The sequence below is a fragment of the Bos indicus genome, chromosome 1 (genome assembly GCF_029378745.1).
Source record: "Bos indicus isolate NIAB-ARS_2022 breed Sahiwal x Tharparkar chromosome 1, NIAB-ARS_B.indTharparkar_mat_pri_1.0, whole genome shotgun sequence".
Classification (NCBI taxonomy): domain Eukaryota; kingdom Metazoa; phylum Chordata; class Mammalia; order Artiodactyla; family Bovidae; genus Bos; species Bos indicus.
In genome coordinates this window covers 41793026-41816473 of record NC_091760.1, presented here as the reverse complement: position 1 = coordinate 41816473, position 23448 = coordinate 41793026, and the positions used below count along the sequence as shown (strand labels likewise).

General features: G+C 36.0%; 1 protein-coding gene across 5 annotated transcripts in view; it reads right to left on the bottom strand.

Annotated features, from left to right (window-relative positions):
• EPHA6 (EPH receptor A6) overlaps window positions 1–23448 on the bottom strand; it is a 1027581-nt gene that overhangs the window by 920563 nt on the left and 83570 nt on the right. For all 5 annotated transcript variants that reach the window (XM_070786786.1, XM_070786808.1, XM_070786797.1 and 2 more), the window contains exon 2: window positions 13176–13240. In XM_070786786.1, coding sequence (XP_070642887.1) covers window positions 13176–13240 — 65 coding nt within the window. The remainder of the gene's footprint in view (window positions 1–13175; window positions 13241–23448) is intronic.

Below are 23448 nucleotides of genomic sequence, written 5' to 3'. Positions count from 1 at the left end.
CTCCCTCCTCCCTCCCCATACCATCCCTCTGGGTCGTCCCAGTGCACTAGCCCCAAGCATCCAGTATCGTGCATCGAACCTGGACTTATTTTAAGAATATTAAAGAACTAGGCTTGGAGATTTAGCAGCAACCTAGTCAGCTCCAGGAGTACTGACTACCCCACTCTGTTATTTTCTCATGATTTTTCTCTGCATGTGCTACGTTCTCCATGCTCCACTTATGACTGACTGGTTGCCCTTTAACTGCTGTTTTATTTTCTTTTTCACTCTCTTAGAACATTTACTTGCACATGACTTTGGTTTATCAGAACTCCTCTGCTCTACTTTTTCACGCATGAATCTTTAAGTGTATCTTTATGGCACAAGTTTCTGATTGTAATTCTCTTCAGCTCTGAACTTAGAAACCCTAAATTCTTAAAAAACAATTTGACTGATTTAGCCATTTATGGAAAACATATACGAGAGGTGACAGGTAGCTGATAAGCCATTAATTAGATGTCTTTTGATCAAGTGTCTACCTTTGTCCCATTAAGTTACAGTTGAGGGAATATGGCATCCAGGCACTAACCATAGTGGAGAATCTTCAATATGCCTCTTGGTTAATTTACTAAGAAGATGGCATGAGAAGGACAAACTCTAAAATTTCTCTGGGTTTCCTAGATGGCTCAGTGGTAAAGAATCCACCTACCAATGCAGGAGATGCAGGTTCGATCCCTGAGTGGGAAAGATCCTTTGGGGAAAGAAATGGCAACCCACTCCAGTATTATTGTCTCAGAAATTACATAGAGGGAGGAGCCTGGTGGGCTACAGTCCATAGGGTTACAAAAGAGTCAAACAGGAATTAGCAACTAATCAACATTTACCTAGTTGTGTTATCTAATGTCTGTAACATTTCTAATATACTTACTTCGATAAGGGAGTTTTGGGTTTTGGGTTGGACTACACTATATTTCCTGTGGTCATGTATGGATGTGAGAGTTGGGCTGTGAAGAAGGCTGAGCACCGAAGAATTGATGCTTTTGAACTGTGGTGTTGGAGAAGACTCTTGAGAGTCCCTTGGACTGCAAGGAGATCCAACCAGTCCATTCTGAAGATCAGCCCTGGGATTTCTTTGGAGGGAATGATGCTGAAGCGGAAACTCCAATACTTCGGCCACCTCATGCGAAGAGCTGATTCATTGGAAAAGACTCTGATGCTGGGAGGGATTGGGGGCAGGAGGAGAAGGGGACGACAGAGGATGAGATGGCTGGATGGCATCACTGACTCGATGGACGTGAGTCTCAGTGAACTCTGGGAGTTGGTGATGGACAGGGAGTCCTGGCGTGCTGCGATTCATGGGGTCTCAAAGAGTCAGACACGACTGAGCGACTGAACTGAACTGAATACTATATTTTATGGGCATCTGGTCCCATCACTTCATGGCAAATAGATGGAAAAACAATGGAAATAGTGGCAGACTTTATTTTGGGGGGCTCCAAAATCACCGCAGATGGTGACTGCAACCATGAAATTAAAAGACACTTGCTTCTTGGAAGAAAACCTATGATCAACCTAGACCGCATATTAAAAAGCAGAGACATTACTTTGCCAACAAAGGTCCGTGTAGTCAAAGCTATAGTTTTTCCAGTAGTCATGTAAGGATGTGACAGTTGGACTATAAAGAAGCTGAGAACCAAACAATCGATGCTTTTGAACTGTGGTGTTGGAGGAGACTTTTAAGAGTCCCTTGGACTGCAAGGAGATCCAACCAGTCAATCCTAAAGGAAATCGGGCCTGAATATTCATTGGAAATACTGATGCTGAAGCTGAAACTCCAATACTTTGGCCACCTGATGTGAAGAACTGATTCATTGGAAAAAATCCTGATGCTGGGAAAGATTGAAGGCAGGAGGAGAAGGGGAGGACAGAGGAGGAGATGGTTGGATGATATCACTGACTCGATGGACATGAGTTTGAGCCAGCTCTGGGAGTTGGTGATGGACAAGGAAGCCTTGTGTGCTGCAGTCCTTAGGGTTGCAAAGAGTTGGACACAACTGAGTGACTGAACTGAACTGAACTCTATTTTACTCTTTAACTTACAGTCAATAACAAATACATGTAAGATGTAGTTATTAACAATAAAACATGAAAGAATAGACTCCAAAGAAATACACTAGAGGAATATTTCTTTAGTTCTTTTCTAAGAGAAAAAAAAATGTAAATATAAATATGCACCAAATATTGTTATGCCACTGACTAAATGACTATACTTAATAAGTAACCATTTTTAGCTTTGGATATCCTTTGCCCTTCAAAGATGAGTTAATCTATGTTTTAGCACTTTCCAATAACCACATATCTTTTGACACAAAATCGGTATCATTGCAATAACACTATAACTAGGTTAAGACTGCACTTGAGTAAATGTATAGATTATTTTACATTCTCCATAGCACCAATCACAATGTTGAACATCAATTCATGGTACCCTGAATGTCTAACAATCCTGGCTTTGAGACTGAGTGACCCTGGTTTTAATATCATGAGAAGGAAATGGCAACCCACTCCAGTGTTCTTGCCTGGAGAATCCCAGGGACAGCGGAGCCTGGTGGGCTGCTGTCTCTGGGGTTGCACAGAGTAGGACATGACTGAAGCGACTTAGCAGCAGCAGCAGCAGCAAATGTCACTAGACACTTGGGCAGGTGATGTAACTTTTCTCAGGTTCGGTTTTTTTTTATTTGTAAAATGGTGCTAATAATACTTACTTCACAAAGATATTATTTGGATTAAATGAAAAATATATAAAATGCTTAAGTACAGTTCTTAGTGCAGACTCATGGCAATAATTTGAATGTTCTGGGGGAGGATTTTATTAGGTCTCCTGTGAAGTCAAGATATGTGGAGTTAAATTTTGACAAGCTCTTGGGTGTGTCATGGTCTACTATTCAAACTGCCTCATGAGAAACTCAGAAGTCCTGCTTTATTGACAGAATAACAGTAGTAACGTCATGCAATCAAAGGCATATAAGCTTGATTCATTTTTAGATTAAATGGAGTTAAAAATAAAACCATCTATTACCAGTAGTGATTGAACTGATGAGAAAGTGAAAAATCCAGAAAGTTCTTTGTATAAAACCAGAAGGCAGAGAAAATTAAGCATAATCATAATTTGTTAAACTCTATAAAAAAAGGTTTCAGCCACTTCTAAATATACAATATTGATAATAGTTGAAAATGTAAATTAATCCCTTTGAAATATGCCAGATCATTTGGTTTGTCTTAACAAGGCCTGCCCTGGGGAGAAAGTACTTTACCAGGGCCCTAACTGCCTGCTGGGATCTGGGGTTTTAACAGAGTCTAACCTACTCGAGGCGGAGAAGGCAATGGCACCCCACTCCAGTACTCTTGCCTGGAAAATCCCATGGACGGAGGAGCCTGGTAGGCTGTAGTCCATGGGGTCGCTAAGAGTCGGACACGACTGAGGGACTTCACTTTCACTTTTCACTTTCATGCATTGGAGAAGGAAATGGCAAGCCACTCCAGTGTTCTTGCCTGGAGAATCCCAGGGACGGGGGAGCCTGGTGGGCTGCCGTCTATGGGGTCGCACAGAGTCGGACATGACTGAAGTGACTTAGCATAGCATAGTATAGCATTGGCTATCTGCATTAGAGTTAAGTCCTTTTCCTTATACAGGTAATTAATGGCCTTAAAGAATTCTGGACAGAAGCTGGCTTGAAGTTAATGACTGAAGCGACTTAGCAGCAGCAGCAGCAGCAGCAGCAACCTACTCGAGAAAAGGAAAATATCCAGTTTCAAGGAGTTCCAGACTTCTGTGTAGGGGAGGGAGAAACCCAACTTCAGCTACCTCTAGCCATCTTGTCTACTTAATGAGGGAAATTAAAATTGAGAATCCTTCATAGTCCAGAGATACAGGCTCACCAAAAGACTTAGACTTAATTATAGGACTGTACAATACTTTCCTTTCCCCCACACATTACCAATACTTTACTAAAGGCCTAGTTACCTTAATTCCTTTTACCCAGATATCATCTCCACCTTTCAATTAAAATTTAAAAGATGTACTGACAGAGAAAAATCACTGTTTAAAGAGAAGAAACATCAGAACCAGAGTCAGGCACGGCACAAATGTTCGAATTATCAGACCAGGAATTATTAAAATCTATGATATGCTAAGGGCTTTAGTGGTAACTTAGACAACAGCAAAGAACAGAGGGATAATGTAATAACCAAAGAGATGGAAATCTTAAGAACAAATCAAATAGTAATGGTAGCGATCAAGAACAATATAATGGAAAATGAAGAATTTTCTCTAAGTGGCTCATTAGCAGACTGGGAATAACTGAGGCAAGAATCTCTGAGAGCCAGGCTAGGACAATGGAAACTTTTGAAACTGAAAAGTAATTTCTTTCAAATGTGAAACAATATGATTGAAATTAATCTGATAGACATTTAGAAAACTACCATATACATTGTTAAATTTCTCAGAGAAAAGAACTATTTAGGTATCAGTTTTGAGAAGAACAACTGACATCCATTTTTAACATTAAATTATCTCTAAAGCTTTTATTCTCAGAATTCAAACACATACATGTATTTTTGGATAATTTCAATGTAATATAAAATGTATTAAAAATGCAGCACTAAAATCAGGTACTATAATAAATTGGTTCTTCCTATATGAAATGCATAAATTAACTATTAGGTATTCTATTCTCTATTGTCAACACATTCTACTTTGATTTTTCAACTTAGGAACAATGATATTAGAAAATAATAGGATCTGACATATGGGATAAACTATCTTTCTACACAGTTTAATTGTAATATAAGTCTCTTTTATTATAAAAATCATTAATTTTTTTCAATATAAGAATCATTAGTAATTGAAATGCTAGGTTCACTCATAACTTTCATCTAGGCATGAATGACTTATCCCTATTTTCCTATCTCAGAGTAAATTTCCTAAAACTAATTCACTATATTTAACAGATAAGATCACATATCTTCTATGGCCTTACATTATTCAAACCCTAATGATCATCTATGTCACGCATGTATGAAATACATATAATACACATTTGAAACCAATGTTTGGCATCTCAGAAAGTTTTCTAATATCTGTCATAGTTAATACAAAATGCAGCTTACTATCCAATAGCACTTTTTCTTCCTCCTAATATTCAGTTTTCTCTTAAAACTTTGTTAAAGCTTACTTTACTGTTGAAAGGGAAATTGGATTTTGAATACTGAAGTGCATAAATCTGTGTCCATTCAACCTTGTAAACTAGATCTGATCTATATGCATACAGTAGTAGCCAAAAGAGGAGAGTGGGGAAAAAAATCCAGAACAAGCAAATATTTCATTTCCTCACTAAAAATATTACTATAAATAAAAATAAATGGTGAAAATATTTCAGGTGAGTCAATAGAATGCTTAAAAATCTAATTTTTCCATCCACATTAAGTATATATAATTTTAGGTTTAAATTGTATACTATTTTATGGAATTATATTATAAAATACTATGCTTTAACTATCAGGTTTTATTAAGTATGTATACCTTTAATAGCCATAATGTAGCTACCCAAAAACATTACCTTTTCAATTACAGTATTAAAACAAAAAAGCCACATGGCTATTAGAGTTTAAGAAGTATCAAATATAACTACTAAGTCTCAAGGAAAACAATATAAGGTTTTAATCATGAAAGCTTTTTTATTTTTCTGGTTAATAGCAGTTACTTTTTATTAGTAAGAGTTAATATTGAGACAAGATGCCCCAATATGACAAACTCCTACTGTTGTGTGGCACTGAACAGGGACTGATATATAAAGGATATTAAGGATTTGAACGTCAAATTTAACTAATATACCCTCTTATTGTATTCCTTTTCATCTACAGTTTTATTTGTTAAAAATAAATTGAGTAAATAAAAGCATCAAAGAAAAGGAGTAAACCTGAGAGTTAATGTGTCAAGAAAACTTATATAATTTTATTTCATACATTTTCAGATTATGAGAACTCACAAGATACATATTTTTTAATTGCTTATTTTGTACAAAGTTATTGCATGAGCTATGTCTTCTGTGTTTCTTTTCTCTTATTAGCATGTAAATAACATGACTTCTTAAAAACTATCTGTCTCCCTCTCAGGCGACTTTCAAAACTGAAATAGCTTCGTCAGTTTTGCACATAGTAAAATTTAGTATTAACCAGTTATTAGTTACTAATAGGAAATAGAAAACCCAGGGCAACTGCCTATACTTAATATTTATGAAAACACTTTGATTGTATTCAGGTAACTTCTATAGTGCTGCACAAAATTTTTTATTCATGTAGCATTCTTTCACTGATTATCATGACACTTTGTTAGCTACTCTACCTGATCATCATTTTACCACCTTAGTGTAGTATACTGACAGACAAAGGATAGAAAGGACATTTACAGGATAAAGTTATTAACAGATTTTAATTATGTAGATATAAAACACTTAACATCAGACAGTGAGAGCACAGTGTTAAGAATTATAACCACTGGTTCCCCAATTCACTGATGTATTCATTCTTTTCTAAAACCAAGCTCTATTCTCTTTATAAGTACAGTTATTCAATTTCACTCTGTTCTCAACATATCAATAAAGCCTATATTTTGAACATTATTTCTTAACAATTTTCCAAGTTGTCTTTCACTTCCAAGTATTTATATTATTGTCTTAAACAAAAGAAAGCTTCAATAATTTTTGACTGTTCAAGAGAATTCAGAAAGTTTTACTTTTATTTCTACTTACTGGGTTTGAGATACACAATATAGAAATCAATTCAGACACTGAAATTCAAAGTCTTTTACAAAATAGCTAAACGAAAAGTACATTCTTGAGAAACGTTTTTTTTTTTTTTTTTTTTGCTAATGATGGAGAGACTATTTAAATATACTTAAATACATGAATGTGGAAATACATTTAATAAGAACAGGACTCAATAAAGAAGTATGAAGATTAAAAGTACATGAACTTAGGTTCTCAAATCCCTGATCCCAAACAGCCTGGGACATACTTCTCTGATTTCACAGAATTACAAAGTACAGAACTGGAAAGGATATCTAGGATGGCCTGATTCACCCCCTTTCCTTTTGTCATGAGGCTTCTGATTTCAGAAGTTGAGAGTATTCAGGATCACATGGTGCAAGATGGCAACTAGAACTGAGATCCCTTGGCTCCTAGCTGAATGCAGCTTATCCTGGTTGTAAATTAAAATGGTAATATTTCCACAGCATTACTAGAATTCTGGGGACTGCCTTCTAAACCAGTTTATAAGTAACAGAGGAAACCTGTCACACTGCTTCCTACTGTCACTTTATATTTTAAAAAGCTTATGTAAATGGCTTCCCTGGTAGCTCAGCTGGTAAAGAATCCACCTCCAATTCAGGAGACTCCACTTGGATCCCTGGTCTGGAAGATCCCCTGGATAAGGGATAGGCAGCTCATTCCAGTATTCTTTGGCTTTCCTTGTGGCTCAGCTGGTAGAGAATCCACCCACAATGTGGGAGACCTGGGTTTGATTCCTGGGTTGGGAAGATCCCCTGGAGAAGGAAACAGCTACCCACTCCAGTATTCTGGCCTGGAGAATTCCATGGGCTGTATAGTACATGGGGTGGCAAAGAGGCAGACACGACTGAGCAGCTTTCACTCACTATCCACCACATCTCTTCCCTTCAGCCACACAAAATATTCTTCAGTTCAGTTCAGTTCAGTCGCTCAGTCATGTCTGATTCTTTGTGACCCCATGAATTGCAGCACGCCAGGCCTCCCTGTCCATCACCAATTCCCGGAGTTCACTCAAACTCATGTCCATCAAGTCAGTGATGCCATCCAGCCATCTCATCCTCTGTCGTCCCCTTCTCCTCCTGCCCTCAATCCCTCCCAGCATCAGAGTCTTTTCCAATGAGTCAACTCTTTGCGTGAGCTGGCCAAAGTATTGGAGTTTCAGCTTTAGCATCATTCCTTCCAAAGAACACCCAGGACTGATCTCCTTCACAATGGACTGCTTGGATCTCCTTGCAGTCCAAGGGACTCTCAAGAGTCTTCTCCAACACCACAGTTCAAAAGCATCAATTCTTCAGCACTCAGCCTTCTTCACAGTCCAACTCTCACATCCATACATGACCACAGGAAAAACCATAGCCTTGACTAGATGGACCTTTGTTGGCAAAGTAATCTCTGCTTTTCAATATGCTATCTAGGTTGGACATAACTTTCCTTCCAAGGAGTAAGCATCTTTTAATTTCATGGCTGCAGTCACCATCTGCAGTGATATTGGAGCCCCAAAAATAAAGTCTGACACTGTTTCCACTGTTTGTCCATCTATTTCCCATGAAGTGATGGGACCAGAAGCCATGATCTTCGTTTTCTGAATGTTGAGCTTTAAGCCAACTTTTTCACTCTCCTCTTTCATTTTCATCAAGAGGCTTTTTAGTTCCTCTTCACTTTCTGCCATAAGGGTGATGTCATCTGCATATCTGAGGTTATTGATATTTCTCCCGGCAATCTTGATTCCAGCTTGTGTTTCTTCCAGCCCAGTGTTTCTCATGATGTACTCTGCATATAAGTTAAATAAGCAGGGTGACAATATACAGCCTTGATGTACTCCTTTTCCTATTTGGAACCTAATGCACACATTTAAGAATAGTGTGCCTGTCTTCAAGTAATTTTCTTTTCCTAAAAGGTGCTTCTACTCTCTCTTCCAGCCCACCTGTGATTCCTTCAATGTATAAGAAAGAGCTGATATGTTACTGATATGTTACTTCCTACAACCAATTCTTCTTGACCAGAATTCATTCCTCCCTTTATTATTCTTTCACACAACAATACTGAGTATTACCTCAATATACTCTCATTGGCAATAATATTGTGAAGACATTATTTCTAAACTTCACAAGAGTACCTAACTCCAAGAATGTAAAATAGCAACTTGTTAAATGGAATTCAGGACATGACTTTTTTTAAAGTATATTTCAATATTGGCAAAAATGAGTTGACAAGCATTTCAGAATAAATATATATATTTTTTCATTTTTGAAAGCCTAAAGAATCATTTGCTCAAGATTACTCATCTATTTTTCATATCTGCTAACCAACGGTGCTTAAGTTTTATTCAAATAACCTGAAATGGTTTTCTTTACAGGCAAAAGATGAATGCCTACTACTGTAACAACATCAGTCGGTATGTTACTATGGGTAAAATGGGCATTTTAAGTTAAAAAAAAAAGAATAAAAAATAAAACCAGTATGAGATAATTTACTGTCACATATTTTATATGATTTATAATGTAAATCATACATTATATATTTCAAAAATATTTCTTAGTTAATTTCTTTAAATGAAGAAAATCTTATCAATTTAAAAGTTATTCCTAGGAAATACTTCATTCAGAAAAACACCAGATATGCTTTATGTCAAAAGATTGTCAAATACATCATCTAGTTGTCTTTACATATTTGTAAAACCAACTTAAGTAGTATCTCTGAGAAAAGGCAACTTTAGTTAAAATGGCCATTCAAATTACCATGGCTCAAAGTTTTTCCACCCTTTCTACTTATCTACTCACTTGTTTTAACCTATAAATAGCACCAAGTAAAGCTCTATTCATGCAGAATGCTGAGCTCAATGACACACAAGCTGGAATCAAGATTGCCAGGAGAAATATCAATAATCTCAGATACACCGGTGACAACATCCTAATGGCAGAAAGTGAAGAAGAACTAAAGAGCCTCTTGATGAAAGTGAAAGAGTGAAAAAGTTGGCTTAAAACTCAACATTCAGAAAACTAAGATCATGGCATCTGGTCCCATCACTTCCTGGCAAATGGATGGGGAAACAATGGAAACAGTCAGAAACTTTTATTTTTTGAGGCTCCAATATCACTGCAGATGGTGATTGCAGGCATGAAATTAGGACATTTTTTTCCTTGGAGGAAAAGTTATGACCAATCTAGACAGCATATTCAAAAGCAGAGACATTACTTTGCCAACAAAGGCCCATCTAGTCAAAGCTATGGTTTTTCCAGTAGTCATGTATGTATGTGAGAGTTGGACTATAAAGAAAGCTGAGTGCTGAAGAATTGATGCTTTTGAACTGTGGTGTTGGAGAAGACTCTTGAGAGTCCCTTGGACTGCACAGAGATCAAACCAGTCAATCCTAAAGGAAATTGGTCCTGAATAGTCATTGGAAGACTGATGTTGTAGCTGAAACTCAAATATTTTGGCCACCTGATGTGAAGAACCAACTCACTGGAAAAGACCCTGATGCTGGGAAAGACTGAAGGCGGGAGGACAAGGCGACATTAGAGGATGAGATGGTAGGATGGCACCACCAAAGTGATAGACATGAGTTTGAGCAAGCTCTGGGAGTTGGGGATGGACAAGGGAAGCCTGGCATGCTGTAGTCCATGGGGTCGAAGAGAGTCGGACATGACTGATTGACTGAAATGAAAGCTCCAATCTTGTCAGTAACCTATTCTCTTCATTAAAAGAGAAACTTAAGTTGTGTATTTTCTTTAAAATTTACTAATGTCTATCCATTTTACTATTTCCCTTGATTCACCTTTATTTTATCTAATTCATGAAGCTTTGTCCATATCTCTTACAAAATATGTCCATGTGCTCCAATTTTAAAGAAATCCTACCACTGACATTGTCCGTATATGCATTATTATCTGGGTGATAATCTAAAAGTAATATGGCTTATCCCATCAGTGATATCCCAAGGTAATTGAGTATTCAGGTTACTTTTTAACGTCTGAATCCTTGTATTACTTTTCCCTCTGTAGTCTATATGTATTGGTCATTGCCCTTTATCTTTACTTGGCAGAATCTTAAATAAAAAGCAGTGAGCTGTGAAATGACCACAGATACATGTGAAGATTAAAATATGTTTGGCTTAGAAATTTTGCTGAATTACTTCCTCGCTCTGTGACCATGTAGAAGTTATTTAATGTACCTCAGGTTCACATCTTTCAATAGAGAAAATTTATACTTGATTTCTAGGACTCATGTGAGTAAAGTGCTTTGAACAAAGCCTAGCATGTGGTAAAATGCTCAATGAATTTTTAACCATCTTTTCCTTTGCTACCTTACTCTATCATATTTATTTTCTACTGTAGTTTTTTCCTTCTTCTTTCTCTCTTTGCCTGCTCATTCTTGGTTGGCGCCCAAAATGCACATTTCAGTTTAGCATTATGTTTATCAAGGGGATAAAAAAATCTGAATCAATTATGCAAATAGCACACGTAAGTAACTGGCTTTTCATAGTTTCCAATCCTCCTCTGTTTGCAGGGCCATCATAAGTATACAGGCACTAGAGTCAGAAATAATGCAGCATGTATTGAAGTACATCACTCACTACCTGGCCTATAAATTCTTGATATCTTTTGTTCCTTATTCTCCTTAATACTGGGTTTCTCCTACAGGGAAATGGAACTAAGACAAATCTCATAGGGCCATTGTGAAAAATAAAAGGATAAAATTCTCAGAGCAGTGTCTGGCAAATAGAAAACTATGAAATAAACATAATTTTTCAGACAACTCTGCCCTCTCTGTATATAATAAACCAGACATAGAAAATTCCTAATTCATAACACCTATGACAGAATCATTACAAGAATGATAGTAGTAAGTTTATTTGTAACTCTGTAAGTCCCTATGTCTCCTAGTTACCACTTTGCATTACGAAATGCAGCCCTGTGATCAAGCCAAACACACTCACCAGAGCAGGGGCACAACTCCTGCTGTTCCTCATATGATTCTTTGGCTATGATTACATAAAATCAGTGATAGTATGACTGCTAACATTGTCATTTTATTCAGAAAATGAAAAAGTGGGGCTTATAGACTACTTAATCATTTTTAAGTCTTTATAAGTTACTTTATCTACTGAGAAAAAGATATATATCTTGGAAAGATATTCTAGAAAAGAAGCTTTATTCACTTCAAAGTAACTGTGATTAATATACTAACTACATTCAATGAATACTGATGCATATTCATTTTAATGAAAATAAGATAATGAAGGTACAAGCATAATCTTAGTTTAAAAGACACATTCTCACAAATGGCTTGACAAGAACTCTATTAGATTAAAACTTCAGAAATAGTAAAAACACAGGCTATAAACAAACAAATCTAAAGAAACAAAAAACCTGTTAAACAAAGAAAGATTAAACTCTTACAGGAATTTTTATTTGAAAATAAAAATTTAATGAATGACTGTTGAATAACTCCTGACATAAAGGTCAAACTCAAATAGCATTATTCTAATGATTCTAAAAACAAAAAAATTTGGGTCAACTTCTCTCAGATTTAAATTTATATATTTAACAGAAAAAAGCAATGTAGAATAGTATCAGGGAGAATGTCATGAATGAGAAAAATACAATTCCTAAGAAAAGGAACAAAAGCTAATCCAAGTATATCTAGAAACAACTGACTGCCTCCATTGTTGAAGATTTGTTTTAACAGACAAAATCAAGGTAAAAAGCATCACAAATCACCCTTTTATTTTAGCTTTAAATAAAAAATGTAGAAATAAACTAAATGTGAAAATGAGGCAAAATATATCAAAACATGTAAAAAGTCAAGTACAACCATAGCTAAAATGATGTCAATACCCGCAAAACTGTACTTAGTAAATTATACACCCTTATAAGCCTTTCAAAAGCAACTACACTCTGCTAACAAAAATCTAACCATATGTTCCTTTGTGAAAAGTTCAAAAGATGCATAGTACTTTAGAAGATTCATATTTCCTAATGAACACCAAATGGCATCTGTAAAATTGACTTATGCTACGATAATCTAAAGTTGTTTACATACAAATATTCAATGAGGTTACCAAATTTAACATATACACAGAAAACATTTATTTTTAAAGAAAATATTTATATGGGCACTATTCTAATACTACTATATATAAACAATATATTAAAGAACAATTACTAATTTAGAAGAAAGCATTTTTATATATCATTCCACTGATTACTAGCTTTAATTGTATTTTAATCTTTTCCATAGGATTTAAGTTTTATGCTGAAATTCATACTCAAAACATTGAACAATTTTAACTATTATAATACACCCTAAAAACCCAGCAGAATAACAATTTTGAAAGATATTTAAACTTACCCCATTTAATGGATATGTTTTCCATCCTAGCTCTCCCAGCACAGTTGTTGTATCAAGCAACACAACTGGAAGCAAATAAACAACAAAAAAAATTCTTGCATGAACTTCTTAATTGACTTAAGTAGAAACTAGTTACTTAAATCACTGTCAACTACCTTTATTATTATTCTTTGAATTAGCTTTAATAAGTTGCATGACCTAGGTAAAATTATTTATAAATACTAAAGCTTAATATATAATAATTATAGTGAAAGTGAAAGTCGCTCAGTTGTGTCTGACTCTTTGTGACCCCAGGGACTATACAGTCCATGAAATTCTCCAGGCCAGAATACTGGAGTGGGTAGCTGTTCCCTTCTCCAGGGGATCTTCCCAACCCAGGGATCAAACCCAGGTCTCCCACATTGCTGGTGGATTCTTTATCAGCTGAGCCACTAGGTAAATATAAAATGAATGTGGTAGTTATACATTAATTTTAAAATAAGAAACGTGTGCTTAACAACACTAAATGAAATGGAATAACAGAACTAACACAGTCATTTTTAGTAAAAATGATAAATGTTGGAAGAGGTAAGCGAGAATACAACCACCAGATGACCTATAAGCAGGACCTGACCAATGGATGGGAGGCTCTTGAGCTCCTCACCTGTCCTTAGAATGTACACTCTTCCTATCATTCCCACAGCGGTAGCTGTTCTAAGGGCAGAGCCTTGAGAGGGTAAGGTGCTGCTGAAACTATCTGTATTGTGCATATGACTAAACCCTGTTGAGACCTCTAGGACTCTGGTGGTCAAGGGGTAGAGGCCTACTTGTTTGGCAGCTGCACAAAACAAGTCTTGTACATATAAGACTACTTATTAAACCTGCCACCTACCAATCTGGAGTGATCTGCTCCTTCCTTTGCTCTGTCCTTGCCCCATGTGAGTATGGGGCCACTTTGCAGACCAACAGTGAAATGACTACCTTTCTTTCCCTCTCATTTATAAAAATAGTCTCTTTTTTTACCATATTAAAGAAAGAAAAAATTTAAAGCAGGTCTGTATATTTTCTTTCTGTGTTGTCTTGTATATGACTGGCAACTCATTTTGAATAAACTCATATCTTTTTATTGTATATGCTAGTATACTTACTGCTAAAGGAAGTAAAAGCCAAAACAAAAAACATATACCTTTTTCCCTGACCAAAAGTAACTCATAATCTGGTTGGGAAGACATAAAAACAAATAATCAGGACATATTCTCTTAAAGTCTAAAATTGTAGACTATACAATAGCTGAACAATTAAATTAGGCTAAGTCTGAATGGATATGAGAGTTGGGCCTTAAAGAAGGCTGAGCACCCAAGAATTGATGCTTTCAAACTGTGGTGCTGGAGAAGACCCTTGAGAGTCGCTTGGACTGCAAGGAGATCAAACCAATCAATCCTAAAGGAAGTCAACTCTGAATATTCATTGAAAGGACTGGTGCTAAAGCTGAATCTCCAATACTTTGGCCACTTGATGCAAAGAACTGATTCACTGGAAAAGACACTGATGCTGGGAAAGAGTGAAGGCGGGAGGAGAAAGGGACAACAGAGGATGAGATGGTTGGATGGCATCATCAACACAGTAGATATGAGTTTGAGCAAATTCTGGGAAATAGTGAAGGACAGGGAAGCCTGGCATGCTGTAGTCCATGAGGTTTCAGAGTCAGACATGACTTAGCAGCTGAACAACAACAACAAAAAGGCTGGCACGGAGGTCTGAGATGATTTCATAAACGAAATGCAATTTGGTCTGGGCTATGATGAAGGGGTCTTTAATCACATGTGCTGAGAAACAAATTTATTTTAGAATACCTTGCTTGGGGCTGGTGCACTGGGACGACCAAGAGGGAGGGTATGGGGAGGGAGGAGGGAGGAGGAAGGAGGGTTCAGGATGGGGAACACATGTATACCTGTGGCGGATTCGTTTTGATGTTTGGCAAAACTAATACAATAAAGTTTAAAAATAAAATAAAATTAAAAAAAAAAAAAGAATACCTTCTATAAAGTCACTGAGTTATAACTAAATTAGTTCTCAGTTGCTGGAGTGGGAAGTAGGAGTGGAAAATATTTAGGGGAATTAAGAGAACAGAAATGAGTCTAGAAACATAAATGGAGATCAATTGGGGAGTATTTTGGTAGTGTTTCCACCAAGTTAATGTGTTCAGTTCAGTTGCTCAGTTGTGTCCGACTCTTTGAGGCCCCATTGACTACAGCACGCCAGGCTTCCCTGTCCATCACCAACACCTGGAGCTTGCTCAAACTCATGTCCATCAAGTCAGTAATACCATACAACCATCTCATCCTCTGTTGTCCTATTCTCCTTCTGTCTTCAGTCTTTCCCAGCATCAGGGTCTTTTCCAATGAGTCAGTCCTTCACATCAGGTGGCCAAAGTATTGGGAGTTTCACCTTTACATACGACCCATATTTTTAACTTCTATCATCAAATCCCCAGTAAGGTCATGGACCAAACAGTAAGAAACAGTGCTTTGGTATCTCAAGTTTTACTTTATCTAGCTAAGAAAGTGGAGGGTTTTTAGTAGTTTAAAAAGGTGCCATTGGAAATGTGTTATTTGGCATCTGTTGTTTGGTGTTTATGGTAAGGATTCTGAGATTTTTTTTTATTTGAATGACTGTATACTTTATTGATTTTTAGTATGAAACACTGCTTAAAGTTCTAGGATAAACTCTACATGCTCATTGCAGAATATTCTTCCAATATATTCACTAAGCATATATTTGTAAAACTGAGCTGCAATCATTTAATTTTAATTATGCAAAATTCTCAAATACTTTAAAATATGGAGAAAACAGTACAATGAACTCTCATTGTATTAATTACCCTGCCTCAATTGTTACAAACCTATAGCCAATCTTATTCCATCTATACTTGCATACCTACTCTTACTGCAAGATTTCTTTGAAGCAAATTCTAGTAATCATCTAATTTCATCTGTAAAAATTTCAGTATTTATATATAAGGTAAAGATTCCTCTTAATATAACTATAATATCTTGATCCATTACTATAAATAGTATGTATTAATTAATATCATCAAATATCCAGTCAGTGTTCAATATTCCTATGGTCCCAACTTATTTTAACAGAAAATCAAGATCTAAATAAGTCCATACATTACAATGAGGTTGTGTTCTCTTCATTTTTTTTTATTTTATATGCCCCCACTTTTTCCTTTTTTTTAAGTTAGATTTACTGAGGTATGATTTACTTACAATAAAATTCAGCCTATTTAAATGAGCATTTCTAGGTATTGTGACAAACTCCAATATCATGTAACTACCACTACAATCAAGCTATAGAATATTTCCATCACCATCAAAACTTTCTATGTGATCCTTTATGGTAAATCCAGGCCCCTCAATAATCCCCAGAAACCATTAATCTGACTTCTCCCTTGATTTTCACTTTCCCAGAATGTTGAATGACTGAAATCATACGTAGGATGACATCATATGATGATTTTTGAGCCTGCTTTCTTTCGCTCAGCATAACACATTTGAGATTCATTTATGTCACTATGTGTATCAATTTATACACTGAACACTCAGTCCCTTTTTATTGCTGAAAAGTATTATATAGAATGGAATTCCCTAGCTGATGAATTTTCATGTACAGATTTTTATACAAACCGAAGTTTTCATTTCTCCATTGTAAATAGCAATTACTGAGTTACATAGAGAATGTTTATTTTTTAAGAAACTGTCAAACTGGTTTCCAAAATGGCTGTATAGTTTTACATTCCCTTTAGTAGAATGTATGATTTTCCAATTGTTCTACATCTTTACCAGATCTTGGTACTATTCAGTTTTCTTTTTTTTTTTTTTTTTTAAGGCATTCTAACAGATGTACAATAGTATCTCATTGCTGTTTTAACTAGTCAGTTATCTTTTTCACTAAATGAAATAAAATTTACTAGAAAAAAATTTGACCTACAAAGGTAGTTTTACCACACATTCTAGATTTTCCCTTTTGTGAGAAATCACTGAACATACTTCCCCATTCTCTGTATTTTCTTTAAATTGGTAGATATATTAAGTGGCTTGACCAGATCAAGGTTCCATTTATTTTTTTATGTTTTGTAAAATTACTTCGTTGGTGGTGTTTTATAGTCCTTACACCAAATCAAGGAATATATCAGTGTTTACTAGGGGCATGTAAAAAGGACTCAAGAACCAACTGGCTTAAACTTCCACTAGCTAAAAATAGATAATTTGAACATACACAAGATTAATGACTATAAGGGACTGAAACACTTCAAGTATACTTAAATGCATTCATAATGATAAAATATACCTACTAATATATTTTGCAGTGCACTAGGAAGCCATTATTTTAAAAACTGTTAAAAAATCTGAAAAGAATAAAATACTTACTTTGTTTTTTATATATGAACTATTTATAAATAAATAGTTAATGAAGGAACATTCATCGTATTGAAATATTTGAGTTAATAAATGAAGAAGGAATGATCAAATTAGGCTACAACATTTTCTGTCCTTAATGAATTAATATATTTAGCTAATGACTTCCAATGCTGCTAATATCATGTAAAGAGATAAAAAAAAAACACACATAAAGGGTTAGAGCTTTTAAAAAGGCCTTCTTTATAGCTTCATTTACACCATATTAACATATAATTCTAACAAGCCTACAAGTAAAAGAAAGTACAATGCATACACACACACACACACACACACACACACATACATAAACACACACATGCAAATTCACAAAATGGTACTTGATGGTATTTGGGTTCATTCAGTATAAAAATAATGCTCTCACATATTAGAGAAAAAATCTGAAGTCATAATAAATATTCAAACTCCAGGCTTAAGTTATCAAATGAATATAATTTTATTTTTGGTATATACATGTTGCTGCTGCTGCTAAGTTGCTTCAGTCATGTCCAGCTCTGTGCGACCCCATAGATGGCTGCCCAACAAGCTCCCCCGTCCCTGAGATTCTCCAAGCAAGAACACTGGAGTGGGTTGCCATTTCCTTCTCCAAGTCAGTGGTAAAGAATCCACCTGCCAATGGAGAAAGAAATGGCAACCGACTCCTGTATTCTTGCCCAGGAAATTCCACGGACAGAGGAGCCTAGCAGACTATAATCCATGGGGTCACAAAAGAGTAGGACACAATTTAGCAAATAAACAACAATATACTATAGAAAAGAATTCAGAAATGTGTAATAGCAGAATCTACTTTGGGGCACTAAAAAATTTAATGTTATTCATTTAACACATTTATATTTTGGAATACATCATTCATGTCTGACTATTTGTGACCCCATACACTGGAACCTAGCAGGCTCCTCTGTCAATGGGATTTTCCAGGCAAGAATACTCGAGTGAGTTGCCATTTCTTACTCTAGGGGACCTTGCGTGGATTGAACCCGTGTCTCATCTCCTGCGTTGCAGCAGATTCTTTACCACTAAGCCACTTGGAAGCTCATTCTTTCCCTGCTGCTGCTGCTGCTGCTAAGTCGCTTCCGTCGTGTCTGACTCTGTGCGACCCCATAGACAGCAGCTAACCAGGCTTCCCCATCCCTGGGATTTTCCAGGCAAGAGTTCTGGAGTTGGGTGCCATCGCCTTCTCTGCATTTTTTCCCTAGCAGGCTGATTAAGTAATGATACTAAATCAGTCAGATAGGCTTCCCAGTTGGTGCTAGTGATAAAGAACCTGCCTCCTACTGCAGGAGACATAAGAGACATGGGTTTGATCCCTGGGTCAGGAAGATTCTCTGGAGAACAGCACAGTAATCCACTCCAGTATTCTTGCCTCAAAAATCCCATGAACAGAAGAGCCTGGTAGGCTCCAGTCCATGGGGTCGCAGAGAGTTGGATACGGCTGAAGTGACAGCACACATACATATAGGAAGGATGGTTTATATGTTTCCTTCTTCAAGGAATCTCACACTGTCCTATAAATTCTTTTCTTTTCTTTCTTTTTTTTTAATGCTCAAGTTACAGGTGAGAAAACTAAGGCTCAGAGAGCTTACATATTTTCCCTAGGATCACAAAGTGATTCCAACCAAGGAGATTCATGCTAGAATAAGGAAGTAAGAAAGTCACTCAGTCGTGTCCGACTCTTTGCAACCCCATGGACTACACAGTCCATGGAATTCTCCAGGCCATAATACTGGAGTGGGTAGCCGTTCCCTTCTCCAGGGGATCTTCCCAGCACAGGGATCAAATCCAAGTCTCCTGCATTGTGGGTGGATTCTTTACCAGCTGAGCCACAGGCAAAGCTCAAGGATACTGGAGTGGGTAGCCTATCCCTTCTCCAGCAGATCTTCCCCACCCAGGAATCAAACCAGGATCTCCTGCATTGCAGGCAGATTCTTGACCAGACCAACTAAGCTATCAGGGAAGCCGATGCTAGACTACTCCTTTAAAAATTTATAGTGTTTTCTTACTTCCATTATTTGTTTTTCTTTTTATTTTTGTAGATGCAGAGAAAAATCACCATTTACTTTCCTGATTCCAAATCTAGATAAGTTTATATCCTACTTTTCTCATCAATGGGTTCTACAGAAGCATTATTGGTATCATGACATTTAAATTAGGGAGTTTATTGGAGTACAGAGTATAAAACTCCCTAATATTGAAGTCTACCAATGAAGATTTCTTTTTCATAGACTGTCAAAATAATTAATCAATTAACTGAGGTAATTATTTTTTAAAATATATTTGGGCTGCTCAATTCTTAAAATATTTATAATTTTTAAACTGAAATATAATCATTTCAAAATAAACAACAAAAAAGAAAATCTGTACATATCTACAACAGTGAAGATCCTTAAGAGCACCTTTTTTGTTTATTAGTAGCTTCATGAAACAAGATTTACATAACTGCTTTATCTTCCTCATTAAACTGCAATCATACTTTCTAAAAATTCATAAGAACAGCAAAATTTCAAATTTGCATTCCTGACAGGTGAAGGATGCATTAATATCAAAATAAAACTAAGGATTTATTTTTATTTTTAACACCATTACATGTGACATATGTTTAAATTTTATCAGTTGCTCATAGACAAAAACCCCACAAACTCAGATTTTGCAGGCATACTAATTACATTGGACCCAGCAAGGTGAGAGCTCCTCCTGCTGGCTTTAAATAAAAGTTATCTAGTCCCTGCTGCTGCTGCTGCTGCTGCTGCTGCTAAGTTGCTTCAGTCGTGTCCGACTCTGTGCAACCCCACAGACAGCAGCCCACCAGGCTCCACAGTCCCTAATATTCTCCAGGCAAGAACACTGGAGTGGGTTGCCGTTTCCTTCTCTGATGCATGAAAGTTAAAAGTGAAAGTAAAGTCGCTCAGTCGTGTCCGGCTCTTCGCTACCCCATGGACTGCAGCCTACTAGGCTCTTCCGTCCATTGGATTTTCCAGGCAAGAGTACTGGAGTGGGTTGCCACTGCCTTCTCCGATCTGGTCCCTACTAGAGTGCAAAAATACTCTAAACTGAGGGAGAAAAAGAACACCATCTCAATATTAATTTCAGTAAAACTAAATAATCTATAATTTTTTATTTATTAGCACGATTTTAAATATGGTAAGATTAACACCAGTGATTTGTTTAGGGGTTACACATGAAAATATAATTATGTATTCATATCGTAATAAATGAGAAACTGGATAAACTAACAATACATAAAAGTAGTAGGTTGATGGTATCAAACTAAAGTTTTAAAATGTTTATTTCATTTAATAAGCAACATAATGCATAGAATAGGTTAAACTATGTACAATTTCCCTATCAACTTTCAGAAATAAATCTCTAGCATATCTTTCTCTGAAAATATCTCTTAATTTATTAGTGCTCCCTTTACTCATTCTTTGGAAGTTATAAGAAAATGATCAGATCAGATCAGATCAGATCAGTTGCTCAGTCGTGTCTGACTCTTTGCGACCCCATGAATCGCAGCACGCCAGGCTGCCATGTCCATCACCAACTCCCGGAGTTCACTCAGACTCACGTCCATCGAGTCAGTGATGCCATCCAGCCATCTCATCCTCTGTCATCCCCTTCTCCTCTTGCCCCCAATCCCTCCCAGCATCAGAGTCTTTTCCAGTGAGTCAACTCTTCACATGAGGTGGCCAAAGTACTGGAGTTTCAGCTTTAGCATCATTCCTTCCAAAGAAATCCCAGGGCTGATCTCCTTCAGAATGGACTGGTTGGATCTCCTTGCAGTCCAAGGGACTCTCAAGAGTCTTCTCCAACACCACAGTTGGAGAAGAAAATGTTATTGTAGTTAAAAGAAGATATCAAATGACAAAGACAAGGTTGATAGCACTGGATTAAATGTGAGAGTAATAAGTACCCAACATTAAAAAGTTCAATGTTAATTTCTTTCCTTTGGATAATTTATTGAATCTTTATATTCCTTTCACTAAATTTAAGATATATTAATTTAAAAACATTTAGAAAGTTGGTAATGATGACCCTATGTGCGAGACAGCAAAAGAGACACACATGTAAAGAACAGTCTTTTGGACTCTGTGGGAAAAGGTGTGGGTGGGATGATTTGAGAGAATAGCACTGAAACATGTGTATTATTATATGTGAAACAGATCTCCAGTCCAGGTTGGATTCATGATACAGGGTGCTCAGGGCTGGTGCACTGGGATGATCCTGAGAGATGGGATGTGGAGGGAGGTGGGATGGGGGTTCAGGATGGGGAGTACATGTACACCCATGGCTGATTCATGTCAATGTATGTCAAAAACCACGACAATATTGTAATTAGCCTCCAATTAAAATAAATTAATTAATTTTATAAAGCTATTTTTTAAAAAACAATTAGCGTATAGGTTTACAGTATATAATAGAAGATCATCTTCATTTCAACTGTACAATAAAAAATGAAGAGATTTTATTTAATATAGCATTTTGAAAAATTAAACAATAAGAGATCAATCAACCCACTAAGAAAGTAGTTATTGTTTCAGGATAGTTTTACTATAAAAATTCAAGTTAATGATATGTGAATCGAGTCCAAAGATTTATCAGTATTTTTAAACATTCATACAGCGGTAAACACTGGTTTAGAATTTTCTCCAACAGACTTCTTACAAAGACCCAGAAAGATAAAGTCACTTAGTAACAAGTTAGTAGAGATTTTAGTTAGTTCCATGTTCCATTGACTGTAACACACTTACCATCTCCCATAACATAGGTAAAATAAGGGAAAAATTCTGACATCATGACCAGATATAAAACAATCACAGAATAATTTGAATTATAGGCACAGATACATAAGCATGTAGGGATCTATATCTATTAATATCCACCTATCTATAAACAGCAGTCGTCTACTTCAATATCAACCTGCTTAAATCCTATTTTACACTGGCATTTAGGTTACCATATTAACTAATGTTTTGACATAACTGCATGTGTTTGGCAAAAAATCAGTTTTAACTTTCAGATACTATGGGTTTTTACCCTCACAGAGAGTCAGAATCAATATTTAATTTCTAAAAATAAATCAAACACAGATTGCTTTAAGTAAACATAGGATTATTATGTTTACCCCTTAGTATCTCCCTCTAAATATTGACATTTTCCGAGACTCATTCCTTCTTATATATTAATAACAAAGTACTTTTATCTAGAAACTGAGATCAATACTTGTTCATTAAGTATACTTACAGCATTTTGTTTTGTCACAGCTTTACTATTTTTCTTGTTGCTTGTTTGTTTTTAATACAGGTGCTATTCATGGTTATTTTGTCTACCCTAGGTGAGAGTTTGCAAATCCTATTTGAATAGGTAATATGAATAGGTAATTTGAAGGTAATATGACCACAGAGACTTTAAATACCTTTCTCAAGATTAGAGAATAAAATCAGTCTAGAACAAGTGAACTCACAACCTTCAGCTTTCTACTCTAATAGAAAATAATCTTTTTTTTTTCTTTTTCAGAAAGCAGGTTCAAACGTTTGTCTCTGTCCCTTCTTGAAAACAAATCACTGTTTTTTAGTTCTGATGGAAAAATAAGCTATAATAACTAGAAACTAATTTCTTTATCACTTTAAATGAAGAAAAGCAGGGAGGGAGTGGGGCGCGGGGCACAGAATTCAAGCTAGTTTGCTCTTTAGAAGGCAAGTTATACAAATGAGTAAGAACTGTCACTAAAAATCTTATCCAAATAATGAATGGTAAACAGTTGATTAAAAATATAACAAATAATGTCTATCCTTACTTCCACACCCTCCTAGTTTACT